This window comes from Amblyomma mixtum, chromosome 7 (assembly GCF_055824585.1).
Source record: "Amblyomma mixtum isolate Tamu chromosome 7, ASM5582458v1, whole genome shotgun sequence".
In the NCBI taxonomy this organism is placed as follows: domain Eukaryota; kingdom Metazoa; phylum Arthropoda; class Arachnida; order Ixodida; family Ixodidae; genus Amblyomma; species Amblyomma mixtum.
The window spans coordinates 83,865,039-83,878,743 of record NC_143018.1 but is presented as its reverse complement, the minus strand read 5'-3'; the positions used below and the strand labels follow the sequence as shown (position 1 = coordinate 83,878,743).

The 13,705-nt window shown below is 48.4% G+C and overlaps 2 protein-coding genes across 2 annotated transcripts in view; one reads left to right on the top strand and one right to left on the bottom strand.

Annotated features, from left to right (window-relative positions):
• Positions 1-247: 247 nt before the first annotated feature.
• Positions 248-2,273, bottom strand: LOC149336658 (uncharacterized). Its single transcript, XM_089554197.1, has 2 exons — positions 591-2,273; positions 248-268 (listed from the first exon to the last, which is right to left on the bottom strand). The coding sequence occupies exons 1-2, from the start codon at positions 2,271-2,273 to the stop codon at positions 248-250; spliced, it is 1,704 nt and encodes a 567-aa protein (XP_089410323.1).
• Positions 2,274-4,762: 2,489 nt separating this feature from the next.
• LOC149336656 (neprilysin-1-like) overlaps positions 4,763-13,705 on the top strand; it is a 41,059-nt gene continuing 32,116 nt past the window's right edge. Inside the window, exons 1-3 of the mRNA XM_089554195.1 lie at positions 4,763-4,795; positions 5,655-5,825; positions 11,103-11,528. Coding sequence (XP_089410321.1) covers positions 4,763-4,795; positions 5,655-5,825; positions 11,103-11,528 — 630 coding nt within the window. The remainder of the gene's footprint in view (positions 4,796-5,654; positions 5,826-11,102; positions 11,529-13,705) is intronic.

Here is a 13,705-nt window from a genome sequence, read left to right as displayed (position 1 = left end):
GTTAAGCTCCATCTCATCAATCTTCCGTTCGACCATTCGGTTTTTGTCAAACACTGTAGGGGCTGGTGGTCTGTTTGCACCCTGAAATACGTTCCATACAGGTACAAATGAAACTTCTTTATTGCCCACACAAGTGCTAAACACTCCTTTTCTACAGTCGAGTAGTTTTGTTCGCATGCACTGAGCTTCTTGCTAGCATAGGCCACAGGGTGAAGTATTCCGTCTTCCTCCTGCATCAGCACTGCGCCTAGGGCTGTCCCTGATGCGTCTGTGCGTAAAACAAATTCTTTGTTTACATTAGGGGCCAGCAAGACGGGCGGTTGCGCCATTCTTTCTTTAAGCTTGTTGAATGCTTCCTGCTGTCGGTAACTCCAGTTTACTGTATTTGGTGCCCCTTTCTTTGTCGTCTCCACCAGTGGGAGAGCTATGTCTGCATAATGTGGAATGAATTCTCTGTAGAATCCAGTTAATCCCAAAAAGGACTGCACCTGCTTTTTGGTTGTCGGCCTTGGTGCCGCCTGGATTTTCTCTACGATATCTGGCTTCGTCGCTATCCGCCCCATCCCTATCTCGTGTCCTAGAAAGGATACCGATTCAAATCCGACCTCGCACTTTGTGGGGTTCACCGTCAGGTTTGCCTCACGAAGTCTCTCAAACAGGGTTTCAAGCGCCATCAAATGTTCCTCCCACGTGTCTGTGGCAACCAGAATGTCGTCTATGTAGTGGTGTACATCATGAAGACCACCCAGTACCAGTCTCATTAGCTTTGTGAACGTGGCCGCTGCAGTCTTCAGGCCAAATGGCATGAATCGAAACTGAAATAGGCCGTTAGCGCATGAGAAGGCTGTTTTTTCCTTGGAACCCTCCTCCATAGGTATCTGCCAATACCCTTTCGCGAGGTCGAACTTCGAGAAAAATTTCTTTTGTGCGACGCTCGCAAACACCACGTCAATTCTTGGAATGGGCTCACTATCGGGGATTAAGACGTTGTTGAGCCGCCTGAAGTCGACACACAGTCGATTGGAGCCATCTGTCTTCTTGACGACTACGAGGGGTGAGTTATAGGCGGACTCCGTGCGCTCAATTATGCCCAGTCTAAGCATTTCCTCTACTTCTTTCTCGACTGTCTTATGTGTAACCAGTGGCAAAGGGTACTGCCTGACGTGTATAGGCTGCTCAGTGGTCAGGCGCAGCTTGCACTCAAGAACCTTCGTCTTTCCAGGCAGGTCTGAGAAAACGGTGTCGTATCGTTCGAGAAGACGCTTAAGTTGCGCCGTCTGTTCTACTTCTAGGGCGGGGTTAATCACCGCGTCCTCTGGTCCCGATGTCTTCCTTGCATTGAAAGTGGGCACTTCCTCTCCATCCGGCTCTTCACTGATGACCATGCAGGCGATCATCTGGTCGGCATTAGGGCTTCTTTCTTCATATCTCTTCAGCATATTTATGTGGAAGATCTTCTTGTTTCCGTTCACTAGCAGCTCGTAGTCTACTTCATTCTTCTTCCTTGTTACTGGAAATGGACCTTTCCACTGCATAGTGAGCTTGTTCTTGTCACTCGGCAGCAGGATCAAGGCCTTTTCACCTGGCTTTAGCTGTCGATTCACCGACTTGCGGTTATAAAATTTCCTGTACTTCTCCTTGGCAGCATCAAGGTTGCGGTGCGCAATCTCGCATGTTTTATCCAACCTCTCTCTCAGCTCCAGCACGTAAGTATACGTGGTTTTCTGTTCGGCTTCCAATTCCTTATTTGACCAAAGCTCTCGAAGGATAGTTAGTGGTCCTCTGACGGCTCTGCCGTACAGCATTTCGAATGGCGAGAAGGCCAAACTTGACTGCGGAACCTCTCGGTATGCAAATAGCAGTGCTGGAAGGTAACGATCCCAATCAGCAGGTCTTTCCTGGCACATTTTCTTCAACATGTGCTTGATGGTCCCGTTGAAGCGTTCAACCAAGCCATTACACATCGGGTGGTATGGGGTTGTCAGCAGCTGCTTCACTGACAGGAGACGACTTATTTCCTTCATTAAGTCTGAAGTGAAATTTGATCCCCGGTCCGTGAGCATCTCTTTCGGTACTCCGTACCGCGAGAACATTTCAAGCAGCGCTTCTGCGACTTCGACTGTGTCAATAGATTTTAACGCGATGGCGTCTGGATATCTTGTCGCCACGTCCACCAGGGTGATGATGTAGCGATTTCCTTTCCTCGATGCAGGAGCTATGGGTCCAATAATATCGACTGCCACTCTCTGGAATGGCATTTCAATGGTAGGCATAGTTCCAAGTGGCGCCTTCCCGACTTTTCCTTTGGGTATCGTCCTTTGGCATACGTCACAAGATTTGACATATCGCTTCACGTCACTTTGAATGCCTGGCCAGTAGAATTCTTCTGTTATTCTGTTTGCCGTGTTCTTGGCCCCTTGGTGACCAGCCATAATCGAATCATGGCCTAGACACATGACAGCCGGTCGTAATTCTTTGGGTATCACTAGCTGCAGCACTTCTCTTCCTGAGCTGAACTGACAGTTTCTGTATAAAATGCCGTCTCGTATGAAAAACTGAAATGTCGTTCGGCATTTCTTTCTTTTTATAATTTCTCCAACCTTTTTGAAACAGTCCGCCAGTGACAAGTCGTCTCTTTGCCCCTGCGCTACACTCTCGGGAGTCACCTTCAGCAGCTTCGCCGCAGGTACCTTCAGTTTAGATGTCTTTCCCTGCGCTGCTTTTCCTGCTCTGGTCTGTACAGCTGACGAAATCATCGGTGTTTCGTCCCTTTTTTCTTCCGCGGGCTCCAAACTGCCATTTCCCTCGAGCGAAACTTCGTTCGCGCGGGTCTTTACAAGTGTTTCCTCTTCACTTCTCTCCCTCAGGCCTGGGTCTTGTTTCGCACTGGGGGTCCAGTTGGCATCTGGGTCGTCAACCTTTCTTACGCCCTTGATATTCCCTAGCACTAAGTCGTACAGCGGTTCGTCTAAGCATTTTGCTACCACAGGTCCCGCGTAGTATGGAGTAGAAATGCAAATAATTGCCTCCGGAAGGTAGCGAACCGTGCTGTCCACCAGCAGGACTGACGCCAACTGACCGGTAAGCTCCTCCTCTTCAACTAGGCTCCTTCTCACCAGGACAGTATTTGTGCCACTGTCTCTCAAAACGGTGATGCGCTGTCCATGAATTTCGCCCTCGACTACTGGCATCGGCAACTCTCTGACAGCTTCGTGCTTAGCTGTTTTAGTTTCCGGCATCTCCCGCTCGGCCTTTGCGTCCGTCTTACGGGCTTCCTCGGCGCCTGTGTCATCTTGTCTCGGATGCACGATACATGCGGCCTTCTCCTGAGTTCGAAATCTGCATTCTTCTTTTCGATGGCCTCTTTTGTTGCAATTTTGGCAGATTAACTGTGTCTGCCCTCTGTTTCCTCCAGACCTACAGTCCGCGGCGCGGTGTCCAATACGATTGCACAGGAAACACCTCGGGGACAGCTTGAATGTGCCACTTTGCACTCCTCGCTTTACTGCGTCTGCATCGGAACTTCTGCCGACGTCTTCTTTAACCTTGCTTAGGTTTCTATGGCCTTGGGCTTCCATGAACTGGTCTGCGTACTCTGTCAATTCTTCCACTTTCTTCAACTTCCTCTCTTTTAGAAATACGGCCAGCCTTGGGTGACAGCAGGACAAAAGCTGCTCTGCCACCATGAGGTCTTTCACCCCTTCGTACGATTTTTCTACCTCGGCCATTTCCAGCCACCGTTCAAAGTAGTTCGACAATCTCGATGCGAACTGCTTGGCTGTTTCCGCATCGTTAGGTTTGCTACCTCGAAACCTTTCACGAAAACCTTCTGCGGTTAAGCGGAACCTCTGCAGAAGTGTCTTCTTCACCTTATCATAGTCTGTCGACTCTGATGCGGGCATTCTCCCGAAAACTGTTAAGGCCTCGCCCACCAGACAAAGGCTCAAAGCTGTTGCCCACTCGCTCTTATCCCATCCTTGTCCTACTGCTATTCTCTCAAAGCGATGCAAATAAGCATCTAAATCGTCACGCTTATCGTCAAAAGGGGCCATCAGCTTTCTTGGACAAACAGCTGTTGATCGCGGTGCCACAACACCTGACGAAACTCCCGTCGCCTCTGACACAGCTTCCACGCTAGTGTTAGCAAGGCGTAACTTGAGCTCAAGCACTTCTTTCTCCTTTGCCATTCTCTTTTCTTCTAGTTCTGCCATGCGCTTAGCTCTCTCTTCTGCTTCAACTGCGTGTTCACGAGCCCTGTCGCTCTCTTCAAGCGCCTGCTTATGCGCCAACTCCCTTTCCTCTTTGTGTCTCGTTTTCTCCTCCTCATAAAGAGCCATCGTTTCCTCTTTCGTGAACCCAAGCTTTTCGGCTCTCAACATAAGCTTGTGGAGGTCCATCTCTCTGGCTTCAGCACGAACACAAGCGTGTTGACATTAACGTTACGACAGAATGACAAAAGTGGATCCTGGCAGGCTCGCCATTAATTTTATGTCACTGTCTGTCTAGGACGTGAGTCAAAAAACCAGAGAGGTGTACGTCTCCCAAAACAATGTTTACTACAACAGTCAACAACAACTACAAAACTAAAAAAACAGAGAGTTGCATGACATAAATGAACATGCACAAATCAGGCAGAGTTCCCACACGCAGGTGGTTTCTAAGAACAACGTCAAATAGTTCTAATTAGAGTCTTTTGAGTCCGTGTAGCAATCGAAGGAATGATAATGAAAACAGTCCAATCGGTACTTAAGGTGGATGAGGAATGTCGCTAGAGGAGACCTCGCCGGGGCCTGCGGTGCGTAGCCGAAGGAGCGTCACGACGGTCCGGATCGTTGCCGGGGTGCGTCGGCCTGGGAGGGCAGCCTCAAAGCGTGTTTCCTTCACCGGCGTCAAAACTCGAGTCCCTTTGTCTACCCTCGGGGCGGCCGCACGGAGGGGACGCCGTGGCATACCGACCTCCTCGCCCCGCGGGTGCGTTGCGCCCATGTATCTTCGCGGCCGTGGTTTCACACGCACTTGCGGTCCCCAAAGCCGCGCGCCCACGCCGTCTGGTTTTCTTCGGTCTCCGTGTAAACGATTATTGCTTCCGCGCAAACGCGCGCACTTTGCACCGTCTGCTTCGCTCTTTCCCCGTGGCTACGTCGGTTTCGTCCGCTGCGTGCCACAGTTTCTATCTTCGTTTCCTTTCTTGGCGGGGCGTCTCGCACTCAGCCGTGACAACAGCAGAGTCAGCTGTTCCCTGGTAATCCAGCTGTATTCGCGATTTTGCTGGCTGGATGAATTGCTACATTTAAAAAAAAATCTATTCTGAACATGCACAGCACACCTCTCGACTTCATCGCTGAAACTAAAATCACAAGCCCAGGGACGGATTAAGCAGCGATATTTAACGAATAACATCGCAGATGATCAGCAGTAGATTTTTTTAACAGAGCACATGACCAAGCAAATAACAGCAAATGTGCACCATCTGAACTCGCTCTCTCAGTTATCCGTGACTGATGCGTTATGTTAGTATTACTAGTAAGCGTAATGGATGCATATGATAACCGTTCCGCAAAGACAGCCCCGAAAACCTTCCCACAAGGCCGTTTATCTTATGCTTAAAAAGAATAGAGTTTTACAGTCAGCACTTTTTTTATTTATTCCGCAAGGGCTGTCTACCGCCAAGCCAAGTAGTCAACGAATGGTCCAAGAGCACAGGCCACCCAAACGATCAGAAGAGTGTCTTCTGTCGTTTCCCCGTGACCATCCTGCTCTTCGGAGTACTCGCCATCGTCCTCGTATTCTGCTTGGTCGCCTTTCTCACATGGGCCGTTCGAAAGGTAAGTTCACCTACCTGCAAAACCAGCGTCAGAGTTGGTTCCAGTGCAGCGGCAACCAGACAGCTGTGGGGAGGATTGCACGCTTAAGTGGATATCAGGCAAAAACAAAAGGAGCAAGTAGTCACTGACCTGGCTAAATAAAAGTACGTTGCAATAAAAGTGAAGAAGTTAGCGCAAAAAACGGACAAGGGACAGAAGAAAGGAGACAAGACATTCACGAGCGCTACTACCAACTGTTGGTAGTAGTTGGTAGTAGCGCCCGTGAATGTGTTATGTCCTTTCTTCTGTCCCTTGTCCGTTTTTTGAGCTAACTTCTTCACAAAATGCATCACCAACTATCCCAGCTTGCTATCCTGAACTGGAATAAAAGGCCGGTATAATATGGCGATTCAGATGTGAACACATGCCATTTCTTTTACTTTCCTCTTTATGACTGGCTCTCCACGCCCCTATTTTATCTTCATCAATAGTTGTGACGCAGCTATATCAAGGACCGGACGGACGGACCCTACATAGGCCGTAGAATGCAGAAAAATGCTTTACTGAATTTAGAGTTTGTATATAGGTGTCAAGGTTTACTTAGTCCTACTGAAGTTTGCTTTGGTTTATGCGGTTTAACGTCCCAAAGCGACTCAGGCTATGAGGAAAGCCGTAGTGAAGGAGTTCGGAAATTTCGACCACCTGGGGTTCTTTAACATGCACTCACGTCGCACAGTACGCGGGCCTCTAGGATTTCGTCTCCATCGAAATTCAACCGTAGCGGACGGGATCGAACTTGCGTCTTTCGGGTCAGCAGCCGAGCGCCATAACCACTGAGCCACCGTGGCGGCTTAGTCCTACTGAAGTCTTCTAGACCAACATTACCTCTCTGAAGCGCAACCCCCAGGCAGTCCTCACTGCCGGAAGCTACTGGTGAGCACGGAGAAAAAATTGTCAGTGGTTTAGCTCTGGTTAAACCCGGAAGATTGCGACAGCGATGAGGAGAGAGAGAGAGGCGATGGAGAGCGCGCGGCAGCGGCGGCGGCCCCGGCACGCTAGCTATGCGTCGCTGCTGCACGTGCGCAACTGGCAAGCGAGGCGGCGGCACCTCTGAGTCACCCGCGCAGCGACGGCGGCGGCGCGCCAGCTGTTCACCGTGTGACGCCACTGCTCCTCGCGCATGCGCAGTATGGCCTTTCCTCGGCTCGGCGAAATGGCTCGGCGACTAGCGTAGTGTTGCTTTCGCAACAATAAATTCCAACATTTGTTCGAGGCAAATTAGGGCCCCGCCGCTGTGGCTCAGTGGTTACGGCGCGCGGCTCCTGACCCGAAAGACGCGGGTTCGATCCTGGCCGCGGCGGACGAATTTCGATGAAGGCGAAATTCTAGTAGCCCGTGTACTGTACGATGTCAGTGCACATTAAAGAACCCTGCATGTGGTCGAAATTTCCGGAGCCCTACACTACGGCGTCCCTCATAGCCTGAGTTGCTTTGGGACGTTAAACCTCAATAAACCAGACCAAAGCAAATTGGCACTGCTAAAAGCTTGCTAGTATAGTTTCACAGATCTCTCATGAAATATTTGTCTGGCAGCCGTAATCTCAGTTTTGTTCTTCGAAGTTCAAAAAATTTAATTGACAGTTGATATATGTAGTTAAGCCAAATGCAAATTAGCTGCGCGAGCACTTCGGTTCCAGTGTTCCGATCCATTGTTCATGGAAGCTGGGATAGCAGTAATGGGTTAATGCCCTTATATGTGTAATTCGTAATTCTCTTTTGCACATCCATAGATCCCTGGGAGTCCAAATGCCACTCCTAGCGCAGTGGTGCAGTGGTTAAGCGATGCGACACACAGGTTACTCTTCCCGAGCAACCTCTCGTAACCAATCATTATTTGAACTGCGACCTGCCACAGACGGTAGCATATATGTATATGCTACCTTCTGGAGGTGCCCTCAATCCGGTGAACAGCTGAGCAGCCTGCCATAAGGCAAGCTTCAGCCATCGGGTTTTTGCGAGAATTCACGTAGTAGTGCTACTTTAGTAAAAGATATCGTTCGACATTAATGCTGCGTGCGGAAAGGTTAACAGTGACCGTAAAGAACCAGCCCATGGTTTTGTTATCTGAAAGAAGTCAAGAGTCATTAAAAGCATGGACGGCATACGGAATTGTTCTTCCTTTTAATGCGTCACCATCTCGAGTGACTGTGCAAACGGAAATGACGACAACCGTCACGCGTTACGTGGTGTGAACCTTGTGGCGTCATCACAACCTTCACACCGCGGCACACATCCTGTCCACCGGATGTGAGCGAAATGCCTACCGTGGCAGGAGGCAGCTAATGACTGAGTCGCGAGAAGAGCAACTTGGGTCTCACAAGCGCCACCCGTGGCTGTGTTTGAAACAGCCACCTGCCAGGGCAGTGGCTCATCCCGTAAATGCTGCAACACTGCGCAAGGAGTGGTATGAGGGCTACCAGCAATCTAGGAATGTAAAGCAGAGAATAATTAATTCCGCATACATGGCAATTAAACCACTAAAAGTACCGCCGTAAAGAACGTTCAAATTCCGGCACGCACTTTTTTAACCTATTGGTGCTCTATTTTCATGTTCTCAGTAAGCAACTTTCTAGAAATTCTTTTTTTTTTGTTTTTTTTTGTTGGCTTATGGGGTTTAACGTCGCAAGGCGACTCAGGCTATGAGGGACGCCGTAGCGAAGGGCTCCGGAAATTTCGACCACCTGGGGTTCTTCAACGTGCACTGACATCATACTCCTTCATTCGGACAAAAGGGAAAGGTATCAGTAATAAAGTATGTATGTGTCACTTCTGCGAAATGATCCCGCGAAGCGAGCAATGGTCGCCTTTCATATTCGATAGACTCATCTAGCAACCCTGGCGATTTTCGGCGTGTTTAGGGGAGACGCGGGTCTTGAAATGAGCACAAAGACCGAAAATTTCGATTTTGCAAAAATTGTGTAGTAGAAATCAATACATACTCTAAAGTTCCTGCCTAAAAAGTTTCAAGGCCTAAATTTGACATGTAACTACAAAAATGTCTGCATATTTCGCGCCTACGAAGCCCGGAAATGGCGATTTCGGGACGAAATGCGGCAGGCCTTCGCGCCCGTCACTTCCCACGACCGCGTCCCCGATGGCCGCCATCTTGAATTTGCTTGAAAGCGGTCCCTTCTCCACTGCCTAGAATGATTCACTATTGTCAAATATTTTTGGAACGTCCGCATTCGATGTTTTTGGAGGCCTCTACAACCACCTTCGAATTGCTGGTGCGCGCACTTCAAATGCGATTTTCTCATCTTCGTGTTTTTTGCTAACGTGGCTAGCCTTGCGGAACTTTTTGTTTTTATGGGGCAATTTCTTTTAGTCTACCATTGAATTCAAATAGAACTAAACTTTGGCGCCGCGCTATCTTTGTTTTCCCGAGTCAAATATTTCAAATTTTGTGAACCATAATGTCACCTAACTATACTGCATATTTATGTTGCTTGAACAATATTTAAAGGTGCTCTCAATATTGTTGCGGTATACCTAGAGTGCTAAAGGACCCCGCTTCACAAATATTCTCCAGAAAGAATTTTTAGTGCGTTTTGTGGGAGCTGACTGGTCTGTATTCAAAATTTGAATTTCCGCGTTTTCGCGCCTTTCTCTCTGCTCTCGTCACTTTTGCACATTTAAATATCTCAACTCCTCCGTCGGCCCCACCCACTGGGCTCCTCCCCAGGGGGCGAGGCTTCCGGCCATGGCCTTGGTAGCGGCGTGACGTCAGAAAGAATTCGCAACGGCGTACCAATGAAAGCTTTCCGCTGCTGATTTAACGAGCCGTTCATGACGCGTTGCGCGCGGATTCGGGCGAAAACCCTGCGTCGTTGGCTGCCCCGAGGAGTAGAAGCGCGAATTTTTAAAAATATATTGTAAAGGACCACCTCGCTTTTGAGGTCGTGTACACGGCATCAACGCTTGGTGGCCTATACTATACATAATGCAACCTTATTATTACCAACATCAAACACCCTTTTCAGGGACCCTTATAAAATTTTATTTGATGATGTACTCCAACAACAACATAACTAGCATAGCTCCAGATGACAGTTCTTCGGCTACAGGCACATTTCAGTTGAAACCAAAAAATTTAGAAGTGTCGTAACGACCCGTAAGAATTTAACTAATTACGCTTCAGTTATTTTCGATACTTTGGCGACTGATTCAGATATACTTAAACTAATTATATTTTTGAAAACAGGAAAAACTAAAATATATACTTACCTAATTCTATTACGATATATTTAATAAAAAATGGTCAATTCAAGACCCGCGTCTCCCCTTTAGGTGCCCGATCAACACTTTTTACTCTGTACAAGAGAAACAGTGCAGCATGTTTATGAAAATGTGGCTCATTCCATGCGCTGAGATGCAGCGACTGTTTTCAGTTGCCCTCTTGACAAGAGAAGAATGAAGGGCGAGTTTTTGTTTTAAGTAAAGTCGAGAAGGGCACTACACTGTCGCAGTGAACAACGGTTTTTTTTAACGAGCGCAAGAGAAGACCTGAAGAGAAATGTTGAGGCTGGCAGTATTTGGGTATTTATTCAAATACAGTTTAAGAGAGCATGCTGCTGGGCTATTTGGTGCTGCATGTTTTCAAAGAGACAGCTCGAAGTGCAGTGTCTTCTCTTCTGTCCCTTGCCTATTTTTCGCGCTGACTTCTTCCCAACCTATTAAAATACAGGCTTGGACATTGCGAGGGCCATGATATAGATGCCCTAAGTATTTCCCGAGGCTTATTTCCTTTGCAAATGTTTTTTTTTTTAAGGCAAAAGTCTTTAGTGCCTCATCGTCGTCTACAGAAGGTTGTCAGCAGAGGTGTCACGCTTTTCGGTTGGTCGATATGGTTATGAAGTCACAGAGCGCAGGTTCGAAGTATTGAGGTCACCCACGGATGCCTGACGCCCCCTTTTGGAGCAGACGACAACTAATAAAATAGTTGTCCGCTCTGACAGGGGACGTAAGGCGTTCGTGGGTGACCACATTACATACTTCATTGCTTCGAACAGAGCCATGGATACAACCGAACTCATCGAAGCAGAGGGAAAGTCGTGCTAAAGGAGCAGTCAAAGTTGGCAGTCAAAGTGTGTAGGTGTAATGTGTAGTCAGTGTGGTCAAATAAAGCTCTAGGACAGCAAGAACAGACTCACAGTCAGTTCCAAGCAGTGCGCCAAGAAAGGCTTTCGCCTTGCAGCACTTTAGTGAGCCAAATTGCCCCCTGAATTTTTTTCTGTGCAGACCATCTCAACTAAGGTCGACCTCAGCCTTCGGAATAAAGGAAGTTACGGTGACATGGGCGAGTCTAGATACCTTGCGGATCCCCACGGTTCCGGCGGCTTGGAGGCCTCGGTTCCCCTAGGAGCGGCTGAGCTCACGATCAATCGAGAGCTGATCACGGAGGCCTCGAAGGATGCCTCATCGTTGATGCGTCCAGCAACAACACGCCAGACAACGAGGCGGATGCCGCCGAGCTCCAGTCGGTTGAAGCGCTCGAGAGTCGCGGAAGCCTATGCTAGGAGTGTGAAGACATGTAGAACAGCCAGCTGTCACCGCCAGCGTGATTATTTGAGGAGTCAGATGAACTTCTTCGCTGAACCATGCCATGACCTTTACGACTTTGTGTGTGGCAGATACCGGGGTCACCCGGACGGACCTTACACACAGGTGATTTATAATTACCTATTTTGAAGCGTGAGGGTGTGGTAGATGGTCCTTGGCGATCACAAAATGAACAAGGGAGGGGAAAACCTCACGTTGCTTGAGCCAACGTTTCGACAAGGGGACTTGTCTTCGTCTGGGCAAAGCGTTCATCATTGGCAGGGATTGAAGCGTGTCATTTTTTATCCAGAGGAACAATGCATGCTACCTGCTTCTTATTGCTATTTTGCTCCTCTCTCAGTGTCTGTTCTTCTTACCGATGACGTTTCACTTTTGCACCTAATATACGTTCAACTTACTACTTGGTGTTCTTACTTTGGCCGTGAAGATGCCTAGGGCTGTTGCCTAGACGCAGGTGGCAATGCATGAAAATTGTGCGTAATAAATTCAAAATTACTCAGTGCTTCACCTAAAAAGACATCGCTATGCCAGAGTTTGGCGCAGATTTTGTGGATCAGGGGCCGTATGCTATTAGCTGCCCACTTTCCTTTCTCCATTTCTCGTCCATTCGGTCCCCTGCCAGTGGTCGCTCAGATATACCCGCGGATTTCAAGCGTCCGTGCCAAGCACGCAACCGGACCTGACAACTGGCTGCCACTGACTGCCATATGCAGCCAATGGTAGCCAGCGGACAGCTCTGGTCGGCTGTTGTTTACGGAGCGCTGCAATGCACCCCATCATTGGATGCATTGGATTCAATTTCAGCCAATGGTAAGCTCCGGTCGCCTCCCACCAAATAGCTGGGTCGCTTGCCACAGATGCTTAAAATCCACGGGTTTATCTGAGTGAGGACCGAATGGACGCGAAATGGACAATGTAAAATGTCCTACTTATGGAATACCTCCCCTTGCAGGTATGCGAAAGACGTCCAACACACGCTCGACATACTTAATGCGGTGTGACTGGTTAACGGCTGTCTCATATTCAGCACTGGAAAGCTGGATGCGGGACGGATAGGGGAACATCTGTCACTACACATATTTTTGAACCCAAATGCCGTTATTTGCCATCACAGCCGGGCTCCAGAAAGTGCAGTACTTTTAAACTCATGCCAGCAGCTTGTTCGCGCTACTTAATTTTGGGTAATGTTTAACAGTCCACTCAGTGCACTTCCAAGGTGATCACATTCAGGAGGATTACTGCCGGACTGCTAGCAGTTTTTAATATACAGGAAATATCTACGCGTCTATCGGAAGGAGCTTTTTGCAGTCTTCTAAACAAACGTATTGTGACGTAAATTTTCGCATTCGCAATGCTTAACAAAACAGCCTACCTTAGAGTTCCTGAAATGTGAGTAGAAGACGAACGGAGAGAAGGACGGCAGGGCTTATTTTCTGTCCAGGAAAAGAATTTCGTCGGCATATTCCTTTGCAGGCCCCGCTTTAATTGGTTGAACTACTTGATACATACGTACGTTGCTATTGGATCTTAGGGAGGAAAATATGATGGCTACGTTTCGCCCCATTTGGCTGCTGGTTGGGTTGTTAAAATCAGTGTCATATGTTGGACACGTGCGCTAGACGCCAAGTGAGCAGCATGGCATGGCTGTATAACCAGGCCACTCCCTCTGGGCTTTTCACCACTCAGAAATCCTGCACTTAAAATCCTCTTGCACTGAAACGTCTTTCATTCACGAAGTGATTTTGGCGCCCATCGTCCAAAAATTCTATCGTACACGGTCAAGAAAATGCGGCGAATCTGAAATCGAACATAACGCTGTCATTATGCAAGAACTTCAATACTTACCATAAAAGTTACCATGCTCTAACTCAAAGCGGCACTCTCACCATCCCCGTGCAAACACCGCTGCTTCATTCTTCCGATGCCTTAGACCAGTCTGTCATCACCGCAACCTCTATCGCAATGCATTCTAGCTCGTAGCCTCTCAAGCTATTTGTAGTAAAAGGTCGTCTTCGTCATCCTTCATCTGTTCACTCTGCGCTTTCAAATGCTCTAAGCCAGTATTGCATCCACCACGGCGGCCATTTATTCGTTTTTAGTCAAAATATACAGACTCGAGTATGTCGCCAATGACCGCTTTACGTAGCCGCACACAAAGGTGAGAAGGCGACCAAACACGCCGGCAATACCGATGAAGGACAGGTGCGCGCTAAGACGCGCAGGACAGCGAAAGCAACGAGGGAAGCTGAGCGCGCTGCCCATGACAAGAAGCAGACGCGGCT